The sequence below is a fragment of the Leptonychotes weddellii genome, chromosome 7, assembly GCF_054177405.1.
Source record: "Leptonychotes weddellii isolate Sample4059 chromosome 7, ASM5417740v2, whole genome shotgun sequence".
Taxonomy (NCBI): domain Eukaryota; kingdom Metazoa; phylum Chordata; class Mammalia; order Carnivora; family Phocidae; genus Leptonychotes; species Leptonychotes weddellii.
In genome coordinates, this window is record NC_138375.1 from 24935099 (window position 1) to 24954818 (window position 19720).

Sequence of the window (19720 nt, forward strand, 5' to 3'; positions counted from 1 at the left end):
TGTCCACCATAGCCAAACTGTGCAAAGAGCCAAGATGTCCATTGACAGATGAATGGATAAAGAAGATGTGGTATATATATACAATGGAATATTATGCAGCCATCAAAAGGAATGAAATTGTGCCATTTGCAATGACGTGGATGGAACTGGAGGGTATCATACTGAGCGAAATAAGTCAATCAGAGAAAGACATGTATCAAATGACCTCACTGATATGAGGAATTTTTTTTTTTTTAAAGATTTTATTTATTCATTTGAGACACAGAGATACAGAGAGAGAGAGAGAGCATGAACAGGGAGAGAGGCAGAGGGAGAGGGAGAAGCATGCTCCTCGCTGAGCCAGGAGCCCAATGTGGGGCTCGATCCTAGGACCCCGGGATCATGACCTGAGCTGAAGGCAGACTCTTAACCATCTGAGCCACCCAGGCACCCCTGATATGAGGAATTCTTAATCTCAGGAAACAAACTGAGGGTTGCTGGAGTGGTGGGGGGTGGGAGGGATGGGGTGGCTGGGTGATAGACATTGGGGAGGGTATGTGCTATGGTGAGTGCTGTGAATTGTGTAAGACTGTTGAATCACAGACCTGTACCTCTGAAACAAATAATACATTATATGTTAAAAAAAAAAAAAAAAGAAGATAGCAGGAGGGGAAGAATGAAGGGGGGGAATCGGAGGGGGAGACGAACCATGAGAGACGATGGACTCTGATAAACAAACTGAGGGTTCTAGAGGGGAGGGGTGTGGGAGGATGGGTTAGCCTGGTGATGGGTATTAAAGAGGGCACGTTCTGCATGGAGCACTGGGTGTTATGCACAAACAATCATGGAACACTACATCAAAAACTAATGAAGTAATGTATGGTGATTAACATAACATAATAATAAAAAAAGAAAAAATAATTAGCTAACAGGCACTGAAATTTTTGAGGTGGATGAGGGTTAGCTATTTTCCTACAATCTCTATGCCAAATCAGACAAGGAAAAAAAAATCAAGCCCAGATCAAACTGTCCCACATACAGATTTTAATAAACATTTATCAGCAAGCATGCAAACAGTTTATGCAGCCTATTCCTTTAGGTCAGTGAAGCCCCACTTCTCTGTTTTAGTAGCTCACCCACCAGTTCCCACAAAAGGCCTATGTAAGGCAAACTTGACAATATTCCAGAGGTGAGACTGTCCTAATCCAGTCAGTAACAAGCAACCAGAAATCCTTGGACAAAATGGCAGGAAGCAAGACCCTATAGGGGTCAAGCCCAAACGTACAGGCTACAAGCCTCACTAGACTCTTGTGTGTTTTCCATGCAAGCACGGGGAACTACTCTGACGGACTTTAATCGTTTCACACAGCCTCTCGTTCTGCCAAGGACAGCCACTACTATCATCTGTTGGATTGATCAATGAGCTATTAATTTCAAAAGTAAAACCTACTTTAAACATTTACTCTCCTCATCATGGAAATCTCTGGTGGGGACTGCGATATGGATAGCACAAGCCCATGGAACAGCGGCCTGTGGCCTTTCTGATGGGGCGCTGTCACTCCCATGCGGGAGACCCACGTGACAGCTGCCCTCTGCACGGGCTGTGCGCGTAACCCAACCTGTGTGTGCAAATACTACCTACGCCAGAAGTAGGAGAGAAAAACCAGACCATCTCCCCAATTCCTCAGGACCCAGGAGATTTTGTTTTGGGTGGGGACAAGGGGAAGTCGGTGTGAAGACAGGGAACAGAAGAAGGGAGTACACTGTTCCGAAAAACTCCCCAGCCTAAGCTGTTACGAATGCTACACGCTGCCCTTTCAGGAACTGTAATGAATTCTTAACAGCACTACTTGATGCACCGTAGAAACTCGGTGGCTCCTTATAAAAGTGATTGTGTTACAAGATTTATTTTTATTAGAAAAGCAGAATTTTAAAAATCATTTTATTTTGCTTTTTAAATCATTTCATCAATCCAGGTGGAAACACACCATCATCAAACAGGGAAAAACATTAAAAATGGAGAAAAAGATTAACTACCCATTCCCGTAATAAGCTCAATTTAATGAGAAAATGAGATAAACTTCAAAAAGGCAAAAAACTAAAGGTCTGAAAAATAAGATTCTATTTTTCTGTGTGTGACACTTGAATTTGTAGTCACCAGTGCGTCTGGTTGGCCTGAGAAAGCACTCCCCCTAGCGGACTGTCATAGGAATTTGAACAAAGTTAAACTAGTAATTCCTAGGTCCAAGAGAACACACTGAATAGGAAATTCTGTGTTAAATCGGTAGCTTCCTGTTAGACTGATGGAGAATTACATTCATTAGCTTATGAATTCTAAACAGCTAAAGATATGTGCAACTAAAATGGTCTTAAATGTGCAAAAAGTCAATCTTTCCCTATTAAACCAATATATATTTTAAATCCTTACAGGTCTAACTTTCAAAAAATACATTAGACCAAAATCAATTCAAAGCTAAATAACTGAAATTATAGTGACTAATAAGATGCTAAAAGATAATCTGAAATGGAGGTTCTTTCATCTAACAAATATTTACTGAATGTGTTACATACTAGGCATTGTTCTAGGTACAGGACATACCAGTGAACAAAACCCAAAAATAACTGCCCTATTTTAAAGGAAAATTATAGTCCTTGAAACTGATTAAATATTTTCATAATTACATTTTATATTTGTTGTTTTTGATGTTTATCTAAAAAAAAATTTACACAACATTTAGTAGAGTCATTCATTTCCTTCTTGAACATATACTATACTTTACAAAACTCTAACTCTTTTTGTGCCAGCCGGCATCCTGAGATGACTTGGGAGGCTCAGTAGTTATCAGGGAGTCACTCTGAGCTAGACACCCAGAATTGTCCATGTCCCGGGGAGCAGAGCCCACAGCTGTTCTGGGGGAGTGTTTCCCTGAAGTGCTTTGCTGAACTACTCTCCAAACCAATCTCCTCTCATGCCATGTGGCCTATTTTAAGGTAAGGCATTCCAAATATACCCATATACCCCTTTGATGAATGTTTTTGATGAATATTATTCAATGGCTTTTAACCATCAGTAGCGGGGGGTGGGGGTCACAGGTCACAAGGATTGACATCAGTGGGTAGGAGCCAAGGAGGTTAAATGAATCCTGCAATGGGATGAGTTTTTTCTCCATGAAGAATTGTCCCACCCACAAAGGCCAATGGTGCCTGCGCAACACTGATCTGTATCACACGGTACAGGAAACTTTATTTTAGTTATATATTTTTTCTACTAGAAAACAAGCCAGATAATTTTAGTATTTCATTTTATTAAATATCCACATGCCATAAAAATTGATGGAAAACTACCCAAGAAAGTGCAAAATCACTTAATAACTGATTTTCTACATCTTGGTTTGGATGAGAAACTCTTATAGGCAAACAGAAGTTATCTAGTAAGTACTTACTACAGTACTTACTGCACTGAACAGCTGCAGAGAACAAGAAGAAATCCTGTAACTCAACTCTGAAGACTGTTTTATATATCTTGTTCATAGATTTCTTTAAAATGTATACTTTAAAAATAAATCATATAATTACTCAGACTTGTCTGGCAAAGCCTAAACTTCAGAACATTTGGGAAGAAATCACATGTAAAAGCAATCACTTCAGTGCAATTAAACGCTATTAAAACAACAAAAAAAGTATCCTTCAAAACAGTGGTTCTCCAACATTAGCATGCATCAGAATTTCCTGGGGGAAAGTTTTCTTAAGCTACAGATTATTGGCCCACCTCCAGAGTTTCTGACAAGTTTCCAGGTAATGGTGATGCTATTGGTCTAGATGCCACACTTTGAGAACCACTGTTAAGATATATTCTCCGGAATTCAAACTAATAAGCAATGCCCATATGCAGCTGCTCTTTCTAATAGTAAATAAATAAAAGAACATTTCAGGTATGGATTCATCAAACTTTAAATTTTTAGACTCTTGAAATGTCTGACTTAAATAGATTATTCATCTTGGCTCATAATGATGAGTTCAAAAGACAGAACCAAAGGACAGTCCGGTAGTGGGTAATCCATGACTATATGAAAACATTTACTTACAAAATATACAGCAACTATTAGGGTACATGGACCTTGTTTGCGTCTCCTCCATGCTTCTTCCCTTTAGAAAACCCAGTCTCCTGGAGATACTATACCCAGAATGAGGATGTGACCTATCATGAATGTTCAGGTAGAAACCACAGGGAAGGCCATACTTAAGACTCTGATTCAGGAACTTCCTCATCAGGGCAGCAGTAATATTCCACAAAACATATCTGTCCATCTTCATTTCTAATCATATACTGTAATGAGAGGAATCCTCGGTTATCTGTTCGAATAGATACCTTACAAGACAGGACTAAGGCCTTTGTGGAGGGTTTCAGTAAGGAAATCTTGTATCTGTAGAGGCGTAAATAAGAAGCAGTTGTTATTTGGACACACTTGAAGCAGTGCTCATAACTCCAAGTAAAGGACAAAAATTAGCCAAACACTACCAAGTAACAAATATAAGGATAAAATCAAATACTTGTCCAATTTGCTAATATTTTTCGTTTATAAAATTTCATCCACTATCACAACCCCAAATCCCCAAGTACACCCAGCACCCTACTCTTTATATCTTTAGGATGTTATACCTTTAGCAACAGATCGAAAGTTTTACATTTATTTAATAGATATGTGATATTCAACCTCACCTTCATCACAAATATTTTAAGAACTGACCTGTTCACCTGGGTCTGGTTACAATGAAATGATTCCATCAAATCAGAATCTTTGGGATAATCAAGGTGGGAGCTTCCCGCATTCCCAAAAGTAGATAACCTACAGTAAAAAAATGAGCAATTCACTTATTCACTGGTCCAGCAATAAGCCACGTTAGGATCTCAGTAAAGAAGACACTTCCTTAAGAAGCTCATTCTGGTGAATGAAACACATAATATAAACAAATGCTGACAATACACTATACCAATTACAGTAATAAAGATTCCCGCAGAATGCTGTGGGAGTTCAGAAGATCTAGCAACTAATAAGCAGCTTTGGAAAAAATCCATCATGAATCCATCAAAATCCAGGGGTGTTTGCCTCAATTTCATTACCTCAATTCTACTCTGATACTCACCTTTCCTCATCCTTAAATCAGAAATCATATAAAAGGAAAGAAAGTTTGAAGAATGATGGAAGACCCTAATCAAACTCATTGGGAAGCCCGGGGTCCTGAGCCCCATCCTTGCCACCACACCCCGGAATTCTGGCTCTTCTGTATCTTAGTCAGACTACTCTTTAGGCGGTTTCACGGTTTTCCTTGCTTGGCAGTGTCAGCAGTTTGTGTGTTTAGCAATTTGTAAATGTTTGTATGTTTGTTTAGTCTGCAAGAATTTATTGATCATTTGCTATGGGGTTACCACATTGGTAAGTACTGTGTGAGCACAGTGATAGAAGACCTAGGTGCTAGTCTTCCTCAGGTTCCATCTTTTCTCTCCTCTAAAGTAAGCTCTTTCTCTCTGAGCCATCTTGTCCATACCCAGCCATTATGATGACTCCAAAATCTAAATTTCCATTCTAGACTGATGTCCTGAACTCCATATGTCCAATACTCCCTAGTTTCAGGGGCACCTCAAATTTGACACATCTGGAAAAAAATTTCAACTCCTAGTTCCCCACCACCATTTCCCATACAGGAGATGAAAGATACCACGATCTATCTAGTTACCTATGCTGAGAGACATCACTTAGGTGGGGATCCTCTGAAATATACTGTTTAAGTGCCCAGATTTTAATTCTTATCACTGCTTAGGTAGCATTTCCATTTTGGTTAATATTTTAACCAATCTTGAGTCAAATTTTTAACTGCTCCATGTCATGATAAGGGCCTGCAATTTTTCTAGAGTAGATGTAAAAAGAACATACCTCTCATTTCTTATGTATTTTTAGTTCCTTTACTTTTTAATATTCTGATGTAATTAAAAAGAGAAGAACTATTTAAATCCTCTCTCGAAATTGATTCTAATCCTGAAAATTTCATAATTTGTTGGTTCAAAACATCAGGAGCAGCTTGAGAGTTTTTGACATTGTATTCCTGCTGAAAATTGCCCTCCCTTAGGAAGCTTGCCTCGATCAATCCCCCATAAGTACTCAGGTACTGTTCTCTAAGCGTCTCTGTATTTTGGTACTTAGTGGCATGCAATTCTGTTCCTTTGAGGCTGTTTCACATATTTTTCTCTTCACCTTGACTTTAAGCCATTCCCTTCCAAAGTGCTTAAAAAGGTGGATAGGCATACAGTAGGTGACTAATAGATACTTAATGAATGAACCATGTATAGAAAACATCTGTTTCCTTTTGCATCCTATACTAACTTGAAAGGAAAGAAGAGATACCATATGATATAAACACCTTTGCCAAAAGTTTAAACCCAAATTTTCCTCGTGATGTAACTTGAGCTACACCAGTAAGTAGTACAATGAAAATACCATTAGTTTATAAAGTAGGAGACAGGGCTATTCACCTACAAACCAACACTACCTAACTATGAAATTTTAAATACTGAGTTCATCTTCCTGGACCACAGGTTTCCCAATCTATAGAAGTATGAAATAAGAGTAAAAGCTCTCTAAAGATCTGAAAATTCTAGGAACCTGGATAATAAAAGTTCTGCATCCTAAGCAAATGTGTAAGGAGGGAGATAAGAGTAGATTACAGTATTAATTATAATTGCCCTGAGTTCAAGTACCTGAAATAAGGCTTGTCGGGAGACATGGTGATCTGTAGCACTTCACTTGTCATATCCAATTCGGAAAATGCTTCACGGAGCCCCTCTGACTGCAGAATAATTTTATTGATAACATTGGTGCTGCAGAAATCAAAATCCAGAGTTTCCTCGGGTTCCTGAGTATTGATTTTACAGACTGTCACCACTCCTCCTTCTTCCAGAAATAGCATCAAAGGGTAACCATAACCTTGGTAACACATCCGAAGTGCAGTTAAAGTCCCTGCAATGGAAATAAATCACATGTTGGGCTTAGCTTTATAATGCAGGTTCCGCTTCTCCTTAAATGATACTTAAATTCCTGAAGATTATTTTATTCTGCCCAATTTCTAACACATATGTATGCATCTCTTTATAAAAAGGTATATTTTCCCTGATAAGTTACGCATAGACAATTCAAACAATAACTAATAAAACTGGCAATGAGAACAAACTGTAACTCTTTGAAATCATTTTCCAGCTTGCCAAAAACACCTCAGAAATAGCTTATTGATTTTATATATCTACAATTTTCAGGATGGAGAATCTACATGGGCCAATACTGCAAGTAACAGAATTACTAGAGAATAGGCTATGCTCTTTCTCAAAGGCGCAGTGTATGCAACAGTGGACTGCTTTGATACTGTCTGTACGATAATGTCCGTGTATTCGCTGTGATAAGGATCCTTCCAACCTTTCCTATTGCGAGATATTATTTACATTTCCTCAAACTGTAAGATCAAATTGGGAGAAAAGAGAGGGTGGTTCATGGTGGTGTGGGTTTTAACACTACAAACCCCTAGAGAGGGGGAGGAATATGACTAGACATTCTATCTGCTTTCTCTTACTGGATGGAGAGCCACAGTGAGGAATGGGGGAAGGCAGATGTTTTATGAAAAACCAGCTAGGGGATGCTGCATTAGAAAAATGTATAATGGGCGCCTGGGTGGCTCAGTTGGTTAAGCGACTGCCTTCGGCTCAGGTCATGATCCTGGAGTCCCAGGATCGAGTCCCGCATTGGGCTCCCTGCTCGGCAGGGAGTCTGCTTCTCCCTCTGACCCTCCCCACTCTCATGTGCTCTCTCTCTCAAATAAATAAATAAAAAATCTTTAAAAAAAAAAAAAAAGAAAAATGTATAATAATAATGGAATTGTCAGTACAAAATTAAAATATATTTTCTAAAGAACTACAACTGAACTTTCCCTAGCTAATCTCTAGATTCCTGTGAAATGAAATCATTCTTCAGGGGATTCCTTGTAATTTTATATCCATAGCAACTGAATTCACTATTCCTAAAAAAATAACACATATATTTTAAAATTAAACATTTCAGGAAATAGACAATTTATAAACAGGACTTAAATAAAAGCAAGCACATTTTGAACACAGTAAACTAAGTGTGAGGAGAATTGGTTTCTGTTTTTCTTGGCCACTAAACTGTGTAATTCTGAACAAGTTAGGGAAAGGAAGCATTTAATACATATTTTGCAATGTTAAAGCTAACACATATTCAAAGTCTTCTATTGGCCAGTTCAAATTTAAAATCCCCAAAACTTTGTAAATTAAAAAAAGATTAATATAAATACTTTTGCAAATACGGAAAGAACTATAGTACACTTTCTATTAATGTGAAAAGTTAGAATCCATGATTGTGACCAGTGAAAAATGAATTTGCAATTTCCAAGATATGTTTCTTACTTCTAATAACTTTTCCTGTATTTTTCTGACCATCTGTATAATGCTTTTGTGTCATAATAAAATGGCTCACCTGGCATAGGACTTGATCCAAAAATAGATAAACAGTCTAAAAGGACAGTTAAATTTATTCGAAAAGTAACAGACTCTTCCTGAACTATAAACTCTTGAAATATTCCAGCCTGTGAAAAAAAGTAAACATGAAAATGTATATATATATTAGTGAAAACTCACAAGGTTCGAGATTTCACTTTATATGTTTTAAAAATAACAATATTGTGCTAACCCCATGAAAATAATTTCTGATTACCAATCAAAACATCTTAAGCTTTTTCAACTATTATCCATTAGAATACTACTACTCAGCATTTAAAGGTCTAACTGATTTCAGCACCATGCAAAACTTTATGAAAGGTCTTTCATCTAGCTTCTTGATCTAAACTATCGCCCACATGACTTTCCCTTGTCTCATTTTTTGCCCATCGACAGGGCTAAAGTCATTTGGAAAACAGCCAAACAATTTGATAATGCATGAGTGATACTAGTTTTCAATTTCTTTTGAGGACAGGAACCATGTCTTATCTATCCCTCTATACCTGAGGTCACACTGTGCACTTTGGTGTTCAAAAAAATGTTGGATTAGGGGTGCCTGGGTGGCTGTTGGATAAGCATCTGCCTTCGGTTCAGGTCATGATCCCAGAGTCCTGGGATTGAGCCCCCCATGGCATTGGGCTCCCTGCTCAGTGGGGAGCCTGCTTCTCCCTCTGCCTGCCACTCCCCCGGCTTGTGCTCTGTCAAATAAATAAAATCTTTAAAAAAAAAAGTTTGATTAAGTCTGAAATCCTCTCTGAACCATACATATATTACTTTGTAATGACAGATTATAACCAATAAAAGGGAAAAGGGAAGTATTGGCCAAGAGCATATATTCTGGAAACAATGTTTGGGTTCTCATCCCAACTCAGCCACTTGTCAACTGCGGGACTGTTGGCAAATCACTTAAAAGATGCCTGTTTCCATACCTGAATAAAAGCATTTGCTTGCACACACTTTGCATTTTCCACTGTAACCTTGATTCCATTTTTAGTAGCGAAACACGTAGCATGTTCTCGGAAATGAATAGCCTTCAAGATAGTGGAGAGATTCCTAACGTTGTCAAGGCTGGCCACTAAGCTGTAGTCATTCTCGTCTTGGATCTGTGGGGTTAGGAGGGGCATCGTCCACTGCACATTTGGTCCCAAGGGATGCTCCCGGTGCCAACACTTGCTGCCGAGAATCACCAAACACCTGATGAGATTCGACAATAAAACTCCGGATCAAACTGGCAAGGCCCGCGATGTCAACCTGCGCTGAGGCGAATGGAAGACGCCTGGGCATCGAACTCCGCCGGACAGGGGTTGCACCCCACTTCTGCCACTTCAACTCTCTAACTTTGGGGGGAAATTACTCTTCACTCTAAGCTACGATTTCCTCGTCTTTAGTAAGAGGCTAGTAACACAAGAAAAATTGTGAACAATGAAAACAGGCAACTAACACGGTAGTTCTACGGAGGGCCAGTCCCCCCAAACTGGGACTACGTGTCCCCGCAGAGTCGGGTTTGCGCTGTCCGGTGCCCCCAACCTTAACCCTAACAGAATAGGCGATAGAGGGCGGGCCCCCATTCCTCGAAAGATCCTCGAGTCCCACACAACCCCATTCACCAACCCGTCGAGAGGCGGCATCTATCTACTGGCCCCGGGATCCGGGGCGCGGAAACCTTACCTTTCCGGCGGGATCCGACGCCCGAGAGCCCTTCGCAGCCAGGTCACCGAAGAAGCCGGGCCGCGCCTCCCGGGTAACTGGGGAGGAAATGCAGCCGCTCCCGCCACTCTTTGCAGACCACACAGCCACCTCGGCCACCGTCACCTCAGAGACAGAGGCAGCTTAGAGAGCTGCGCGTGCGTCACCAGAAACCGGAAAAAGGTACCATCGAGCCGGGGGACTGCAGAGCCGAGCGCTCGGTACCATAGAGATCGGAAAGGGGAGCGAGCGGCAGAGCCGGAAGGAAAGCCTAGAGCGAAGGCGGTCAGGCAAGATGGCGGCGACCAAGAGGAAGCGGCGTGGAGGCTTGGCGGTTCAGGCGAAAAAAACAAAAAGGAACGAAAAAGATGCCAAGCAGCCAGCTAAGCTGCGCGACATGGCAGAAGAGGCGGAGGAAGAAGAGAGAGACCGTATCCCAGGCCCCGTTTGCAAGGTAGAGAGGGCTTTCATCCAGGTTACACCTGCGGCTCTACACGCCTTCCCTGGGGCCACCTCCCTGATGAGAGCTTTGCTAATTTCGAAGTTGCCTGTCTGTTACCGGAGCTCGGTCTCAGCTCTCCTCCCGGTCAGACACCGCGCTTACAGCTAGCTCTCATGCACGTGGCCGTCTTCTGGAGGCTGCGGCCGAGGAAGCGGGCGGGCTTCGGAACGGTTCACAGAGAAGCAACCTTTGGGGTACTCAGTCCCAGTGTTGTGTCTTCTGATTACTCCATTTCCCGCCCTTGGGGGTGGTATTGCTTTTCCTTAAAGTTATTTCTCGCTGTTGAGTATATATCTTCCAGAAGTTACTAGTCCCCCTATTCCGCCATAGCTACTGTCAGTCAGGGATCCTGAAGCTTGTTAGGCGGTCCTTTAAAAAGTTGCTGCCCTTGGGATAATGACTTTGACTTGCCTGATCAGGTTTTTAACTCTTAAGGGATGATGAAAGCTAGACTAGATAGAATGAACTTTTCTCGTATTCAGACTTGGTATATATAGGTCAGGTACTGTACGAAGTTAGGTTTCCTCTGGCTTTGGGATTGCTAAACTAGAATGTGACTTTCTTTCTGAAGTGTTGGGAGTTTGGAAGGAAACTTAAGAACTCATGTAAGTTCATGGTTTGTATTCAAGAGAAGGTGAACACAAGTTGTTGGGCTTAACTTCCTTTCCATAAGCTAGGTCGAATACTTTGGACACAAAGATGGTCTTTGATTTATTTCTATTTTGATTCTATTTCTACTTTCCTGGCCCTTAGCATAGTACTTTAGCAGGTAGTAGGTGATAAATGACCACTCTGGTGGCAAGCACTAGGAAAGGAGTTAGCTCTGAGGGATGAAAGATGAGTTTAAATTCTAGCCCTACAGATAATTAATGTCCACGTGTTGAGCTCTTTTGTCATCTGCAAATTAAGAAGAAGAAAATGTGATTTACTTTTTATGAAGAATAAGCTGGACTTCTGGAGGATTTTCAATAAATGTTAGTGCTCCCACTCTTCCCTTAACCTGGAAGGAAATAGGGTAGTATCTATGACCTGAGTCATATTATGAGAAATTCTATGGAAGTACAGAAGGTAGAGGTTACTTTTACCCTAGGACAGTCAGGTAAGGGATCAGCCCTTGAGCTGGATCTCAAAGTAAGGGCACAATTTTAGTATTCAAAAATGAGAGGGAACAATACAAGGGCAAAGAAGAAAAAATGATCAAAGGCATTGATGTGGAGGAAAAATGAAAATAGAGCCAGATTAGCTAAAAGGTAGGGTTGATTTAGGGCAATAGTGAGGTAAAAGTAGAAATGTATTTTAGAATCCAGCGTTAAAGCTATGTTGTATTGGAGTTTGTTTAGAAAATCCTGGGAGGTTAAGGATGTGATTGAAACAGTGCTTTAAAAAGACTAAGCTGGTGCTTGTCGGCCAAACCTATTGGAAAAACACCTGTCTGGGAAGGCTAGCCATTTGGGAGATTTGAGATGATAAGGATCTGAATGTGGGTACTTGGAATGGGAGGGGATTAAGAGACATTAAGAGTTGTTTTTTTTTTTTTTACTGTATATTTTTTTATTTTTTTTATTATTATGTTATGTTAATCACCATACATTACATCATTAGTTTTTGATATAGTGTTCCATGATGCATTGTTTGTGTATAACACCCAGTGCTCCATGCAGAACATGTCCTCTTTAATGCCCATCACCAGGCTAACCCATCCTCCTACCCCCCTCCCCTCTAGAACCCTTAGTTTGTTTTTCAGAGTCCATCGTCTGTCATGGTTCATCTCTCCCTCCGATTTCCCCCTCTTCATTCTTCCCCTCCTGATATCTTCTTGTTTTGAAAGCGAAATTGACAGCATTTAGTAGTGCTTATGATATAGGAGAATAGGGCAAATAGATGATTCAAAGCCTGGGGGATGGAAATGATGGTTGCATCATTTAACAGGAAACTTCATTTAAGGTTTAGTTTTCTAGAGTTGAATTTGAGGTATTAAGTCAAATACTTGGTTTATTAGGAGTGGAGAGAGTTCCTTACCTTTCTATAGATTTGACAATTGAAGCTATGGAATGATTATGAGAACTCTGTCCTGGGGAGAACAGAAACCAAAAGAGGGCTAGGAAAGACACTTTGGAGTCAGGAGGAGGAATTGGAGAGATGGAAGAAGAAAAACCAAAAATGAAGAAAGCCAAGGAAAGCATTTCTGGGAGGCAGCCATGGTCAGTGAATACTACTGAGAGATTGTCAGGATTGTTTGGCTTACTCCCTGGAAGCTTTTTATGAATATTATTGTGTCTCTACTTACCTTACATACAAGAAGTTAACTTTTCCATTGGCTGTGTTATTTTATTAGAACTAAGGGCTACCTTAGCTTGCTTTTTTGGATAGGGGATCTAAATTTTGTCTTATTAAGAAAAAATGGGGACTTTTTAAGTTCCCTTTTTTGCATAATCACATGATGCCATGATGCTTTGCCATTTCTACCCTATATGACAGATATGTTATGGTTATGGTTATCTGTCATACAGAGAAATGGCAAAACATCTAAATAAGGGTTTCATGCTGTTCTTGCCTTCATGTCTTTATTGATTTGCTTGCTTGTTGACTATCTTCCCACATAAGAACAGTGCCTGACTCCTGGTAGGAACTAGTAAATATTAATATTAAAGTGTTCTTGTGAAAGGAATATTGACTGAGGAGTTTGTTCTGAATTCAAGGGTGGAAAGATTCTATGTATAGTGAAACATCTCAATTCCCTGAATTACATACATGGGAGAGAGGCAGAATTAAGGATGTAGTCTTGATACATTAGAGGATGGTGGAGTAGTTAAGAAAGAGATACTTTTAAAACTATCTTTAAAAAAAAAACAAGGTAGGTTCAGTATGAGATTTAAAAATCTTAACATTTTCTTTTTCTTTAGGGCAAGTGGAAAAATAAGGAACGGATTCTCATCTTTTCTTCCAGAGGAATAAATTTCAGAACAAGACATTTAATGCAAGACTTGAGAATGTTGATGCCTCATTCTAAAGCAGGTGCCTTTATATCATACACTTTAAAAGTTCTTATTTATAAAGTTATCTGTATATTCTCACTTGAAGTCATTGTTTAACCTTGTCATTTGTTCAGCCTTTTCAGGTAAAGAACTCTGTTGCCTCAGAACAGTGACAAGATTTTTCCAATTAATATTTTGTTAGAAATTCTTTACAAAATTCATTAAATATTCCCTTCACTTTCTTAGATATCCTATTATCAAAACATTTCTTGAAGGTCCAGGAATGCCGTCATTGTAATGCTCTCAGAGGTCACGAGCTGGTTTGTCCTTCTAAGTAATTGAGGACTGCCATGTATCGCTATCTGCATTTTTTTTCTTAAGTTGGCTCCACACCCAGTGTGGGGTCCAACATAGGGCTTGAACTCCCAGCCCCAGGATCAAAACCTGAGCTGAGATCGAGAGTCAGACACTTAACCACTGAGCTACCTAGGTGCCCTACTATCTTTGTTTTTTTTGCAAACAAAAAAAACCTGTTCTGATTAGAAAGTTAATGGACCAGAGTGGGATTTGAAGCACCTTTAATTTGGGGCTCAGCCTACTTCTAAATGCCAAGATACTCTTTTTAGCAATGGTGTATCTTGCAGGCAAGTGAAGTTTTAAGTTTAGAACTGTGGCAGTACCATCATACAGCTGTCTTTGTGCCTGTGTTGGAAGATGCTTTTGGCTTTAATTCTAGGTAATAACATTGTTCCTTAGACCACTGTTTCTCAAACTGGGGTCCGCTGTTCGTATCTTTATATCTCTGAAACTAAGAAGAGATCTAATTTTTTTTCTGTGATAATCTGAAAGTTTTTTTCAGTCCATTTCCTTGACAACTATGATTCAGAATTCAAAGAAACTTTCTTCAGTTCAAATTTTAGTTTCTTCAGTGAGTGTTCCTTAAACTGCAATCCTAGAACATAGTTCAATTTGTGAGAATGTTTCCATATTTGAAAGGGACTTGTGGAATATGTAAAGTTGACTAGAAACACTGCTTAGATCATAATTTATGATTCTCGAGGACTGTTTTCTAATCAGCCATTTTTAGAAAAAATGAACAAGATTTTTAAAGAGGTCATGTGTTTTTAGGTCTAATTTGAAAATAAAATCTCTTTTAAACTGAAGATTGTAAAAACACTTAAAATACTTTTTTAGAAAGCATGTATGATTTGTTTGAAGTAGCTTTGAAATCTTTTATTTACTTTCTTTTTTTTTCTTTTTATAGATACAAAAATGGATCGTAAAGACAAGTTATTTGTCATTAATGAGGTAATTTAGGATAGTAATTCAAGTAAAATAAAATATTTTGGAACACTAAAGATAGTTGATTTAAACAATAAGTCAGTTATTCAGTGACTTCTAAATTGTAAAAGGTAACTCAGACAAATTTTCTTAACTCTTCAATAATCTGCCTTATAAATTTTTATATACTGTCTATTCTCACAGTTTAGTGATTCAGTATATATTACTTTTTGATCATTCTTATATTTGTCTTATCTTACCAAACATATTGAAATTTCTGGAAGACAAGGATTGTATCTCTTTTTTTCTCATGTACAATACAGTGCTAAATTTGTAATGGGTACTTATTAAAAAACTATCAACATGTACAAAATAAAAGTCCATTAAATATTTTTAAAACCACACATCTTAGAAAGTATTCTGCCAGTATTAAAGGTGATACACGTGGTAATTGCTCTTAAGATACTACAAATTAGTAATAGGTTAATTTTCAAAGTATTGTTGAAGATACTGAACTTATATTTTAAAGCCAACTTTTAAAAATTTAGAGGAATTGTGTTTTAAGTTCATTTCCTTTCACTATTAGAAAGGCTTATTTTATTCATTTAGCATGGATTTTTGAACCTCTGTTATAAATGGCCTTATTCTAGTGCTGTGGAAACTGTTTAACAGAAAAACTGCCCTGTCATCCAGTGGGGCTTACATTCCAATGGGGGATTCAGTCCATGAACAAGTATAATTTCAAGTGAAGATAGGTGAAAAAAAACCAGTTATGAGTTTCCAGCAGTTGAGGCTTGACTAGAAAACAGCCAGCTTAGTGTTGTTAAGTATTGTTTTTTGTTCTAAGACCAATAGGAAACAAAAGCAGCGAACCTAAGAGTTTTTTTAAGTTGTTAGGTTTAAAGTCTCAAGTAGTTGAGAGTTGATGAGTACTGTATTAGATAGTTTATGAATATTATAGTAATATAAACCTTCAGGATGTTGAAGTTTAATTCAACTTGAAATACGTTTTCTATACTTCTGCCTTTCACCAGTCCCTTAGTGATTTCACAAAATGGAAATCACAGAAATGATAGTACAGATGAGGAAGAAAAATCTTAAATTTCTTGAGCTTAAAATCAAAACGCTAAAGAGTTAAAAATAAAAATAACCATTATAATGGATGTAGTTGGTTCTTAAAGGACTGTATTTTCCTAAGATTGATGAGGCTAATTGTAGTGTGCTTTATCCCTCGGGTATCTTTTTTTACTTTTTGTAGGTTGAACATGGGAGTATGTTAGGAAGATAGAGATTCCCAGTAAGCAGAAGAGAGGCCAGAGTATCTTGTTTACCTTAGAATACCTAAGAGGAACTTTAAATGTTTCTTTTTGTGAATTTACCTAGATTTAGACCTTGGTAGCCTATTAACCTGCTTAAGTATTTTTGGAGGAATCTAGATATTAATTGCTTTGGTTCTCATTTTTATTATCTACTTCCTTTTTTTATACTTTGTTTAGGTTTGTGAAATGAAAAACTGCAATAAATGTATCTATTTTGAAGCTAAGAAGAAACAGGATCTCTATATGTGGTAAGAATGTATTAAGTAGGATTTAGGTGGAACTGTTCTTGTAAATGGATTTATTATTTATATCTCTTAGGTTATAGACTTCTTTCAGTCTTTAATATAAAAAGAGGGGGCCAGGGGATGAAACAAATTCATTTGATTTCACAAAAGTTGAAACCTTTAAAGAAAGTTAAATATGTGGATGTTACAAACATGGTATGGTGTCTTTTAAACTGTGAGATAGTAAGAATTTACTACATTCTAAATTCTAATTAGTTGAAAAATTTCCTATTTTTCAGGCTTTCAAATTCACCTCATGGGCCATCTGCTAAATTCCTCGTTCAAAACAGTAAGTTGACTCAGTTTAAGATTTTTTTTAAGACAAAATTAAAAATACTCTTTTGAGATAATTGTGCCAAAGTTATGACTACTTTTGTTGTTATATTTTTTCTAGTCCATACCCTAGCTGAACTAAAGATGACTGGAAACTGTTTGAAAGGTTCTCGGCCCCTTTTGTCTTTTGACCCTGTAAGTTTCTCATTTAGTATATGAGGTCTAACTTTCTTAGTCTGCATGGTTGTTTTTTAGTGGATGTAGTTGTGTAATTCAATTTAGTTACAATTTCAAAGCAATTTTAAACAAAACACTGCTGTTGTAAATGATATGTTCACTTTATTTTTATAGGCTTTTGATGAATTACCACATTATGCTTTGTTAAAAGAACTCTTAATTCAGGTAAATATCTTTTCTAGAAAGTATTTTTAGTAATATAAATGAGTGTCTCCTTTGGACTTTTTGTTAATTTAGCTATCTAAAACATACATGATATGCGCTAGAATGAGAAATTAACATTTTTTTTTTTAACTAGATCTTTAGTACACCACGATATCATCCCAAAAGCCAACCATTTGTGGACCATGTGTTTACTTTCACCATTTTGGATAATAGGATATGGTTTCGGAACTTTCAGGTTAGCTTTAATTAATTTTTAATTACACTTTGAAATGAAGTAGGATATAGAGCATATAGCATTTGTAGAAGATGCAAATAATAAGTCCTTTTGTTTTAAATAGCTTTTTGCCCCCACAGACTCGTAGCAGTTAACTACTATCTCATACTTTACCTACTTCTCTACTTACTTTTTTCCACGGCTATCAGTTGGTGTGGTGTAAGGGTTTGCTAACATGCAACTATATATTCAGTAAGATACAAGTTTCTCTCTAAAGAGGTTGGAATCTGGGGGTGGAGGTTGTTAAGACTTAGAAAAATATGATCCCTGTAGAATGCATTCAATGAGAACTGTGAGATGAGTCATACAGCGACTCATTTAGGAGGAGAAGTGATTCTGGAAATCTTGAAGCAAGAGTTTGGCAGGATAAGAAGTCAGAAAGGTAGAGAGGTGGAAAGAACAGCATGTGAAGTAATCTGGGTTCTTTCCTGCATGGGTTGTTGGATACCTTGCAGTGTGAGTTAAACATAGCCCCTTAGCCTCTGAGGTCAGACATACCTGAACCAACAGTGTTGTGTTAGTATTTGTAGTTCAGAAGTTGCCTCTTAATTCCACAATCAGGAGCCATTCAAAAATAAATTTGGCCATGTATCCTTTTATATACCTTTTATATACCTTTTAATCTAATTTGAATTAAATGTCTAAATACAATTTAGGGGTTGACTTAAATTTTAAAAGGGTTCTCCACAGGGTGCTTCAATACATTCTGTTACAGTGGTAGCAGTTTTTAAAATTCATTTTAAAATTCATTCAATATGTGCACTGTGAGAAGCAAGATAAGGACCAAATTGAAATTACTCAATTTTGAAAGAACACCCTGAAAAAAAGTTAGTATTTTCCCATGACAATTACCCGTAACTAGTAATATATTTCAGAAAATACATTCCACCTTAATTTAATTGGTTCTCACTTGTTTTAGGCATATTTGTAATGAGGTTATAGCCTAACTTTGAGGAATAGTATATCCAAACCAAAATGAAATGTTTCCTTTTATTGAAGATCATAGAAGAAGATGCTGCTCTTGTAGAAGTAGGACCTCGCTTTGTCTTAAATCTCATAAAGATTTTCCAGGGAAGTTTTGGAGGACCAACTTTATATGAAAATCCTCACTACCAGTCACCAAACATGGTAAGCTATTTTTGTTGTTCAGTGGTCCCTGGATGCCCAGAACTCTCTGGCCAAAATGATTCTGTCAAGCAATTTCTGTTAACTGTGAAACTAAATTTGTTTTTTTGCTGCATACAGTCTTGCAAATTACTACTTTTTTTTAATGACAAAAGTGAAGGGAAAATAGGACTCATAAGTGAATGTCCTCACCATATGTAGTATGTTTTTATTTTGAAAGCATCTGATATTTTTTTGTTTTTAGCATCGGCGTATCATAAGATCCATCACAGCCGCAAAATACAAAGAGAAACAACAAGTGAAGGATGCACAGAAAATGAAAAAGAAAGAACCAAAGACTATTCTTCCACATGATCCCACTGCAGATGTTTTTGTTATACCAGCTGAGGAAAAGCCGATAGAAATACAGTGGGTAAAACCAGAGCCGAAAGTTGATTTGAAAGCAAGAAAGAAAAGGATTTACAAAAGGCAAAGAAAAATGAAACAGAAGATGAACAGTGGGAATGCAAAATGAATCAGTGGATAACTAACTTTTCAGTAATTTTATATTTATTTTGTATTCAATGTGTAAATACTTTTTATTATCCAGGACTACCTTGTATCTCATTAGTGTGGCATTTAAGACAAAAATCAAATTAAAATCTGTGGCTTCCGTGGTGTATATGTTTTTCTAAATATCACCATTAGTGATATTTAGAACTCATCAGTTAATTTCTGTTTTTTTGTTTTTTTTTTTCAAAGCTTGTTTGGTGTTACTAAAAATTTAGCACACCTCAGGTTTAGGCCTGTTTTCTTGGATTAAAATTTTGGGTTTAGCAAAGCTGAAATTCAAACAGATTTATTGGGTCATTATTACTTTTAAAACAATGAATTAGGCACTTTTGAGAGCTTAGTTTCGGATGGTAAAGTGCAGATAGACTGGTAGAAATAAAAAGCATCTTACTGAGATTGGAGTCCCCGAGTCACCAATGAATGAGGCCTTGGAAAAGCCAATCCTTGATCTTGTTTTCTCACCTCAAGAAAGTACAGTAGGGCACCTGAGTAGCTCGGTGTGTCTGCCTTC

The 19720-nt window shown here is 37.8% G+C and overlaps 2 protein-coding genes across 3 annotated transcripts; one reads left to right on the forward strand and one right to left on the reverse strand.

Annotated features, from left to right (window-relative positions):
* Positions 1 to 3264: 3264 nt before the first annotated feature.
* Positions 3265 to 10402, reverse strand: RAD1 (RAD1 checkpoint DNA exonuclease). 2 transcript variants are annotated; one of them, XM_031030429.2, is made up of 6 exons: positions 10205 to 10402; positions 9466 to 9709; positions 8517 to 8625; positions 6734 to 6992; positions 4728 to 4826; positions 3265 to 4403 (listed from the first exon to the last, which is right to left on the reverse strand). In XM_031030429.2, exons 2-6 carry the CDS (start codon positions 9658 to 9660, stop codon positions 4220 to 4222), a joined length of 846 nt encoding a protein of 281 aa, XP_030886289.1. In that variant the 5' UTR covers positions 9661 to 9709; positions 10205 to 10402; the 3' UTR covers positions 3265 to 4219. The 2 variants fall into 2 exon arrangements, with proteins under 2 accessions (XP_030886289.1, XP_006735593.1); XM_006735530.3 differs by having other exon boundaries at positions 9466 to 9730.
* A 73-nt stretch (positions 10403 to 10475) lies between these two features.
* BRIX1 (biogenesis of ribosomes BRX1) lies at positions 10476 to 19368 on the forward strand. The gene is made up of 10 exons (XM_006735529.3): positions 10476 to 10676; positions 13628 to 13739; positions 14964 to 15007; positions 16477 to 16547; positions 16823 to 16872; positions 16978 to 17051; positions 17208 to 17258; positions 17392 to 17493; positions 18532 to 18660; positions 18902 to 19368. The coding sequence occupies exons 1-10, from the start codon at positions 10518 to 10520 to the stop codon at positions 19169 to 19171; spliced, it is 1062 nt and encodes a 353-aa protein (XP_006735592.1). The 5' UTR covers positions 10476 to 10517; the 3' UTR covers positions 19172 to 19368.
* Positions 19369 to 19720: the final 352 nt, after the last annotated feature.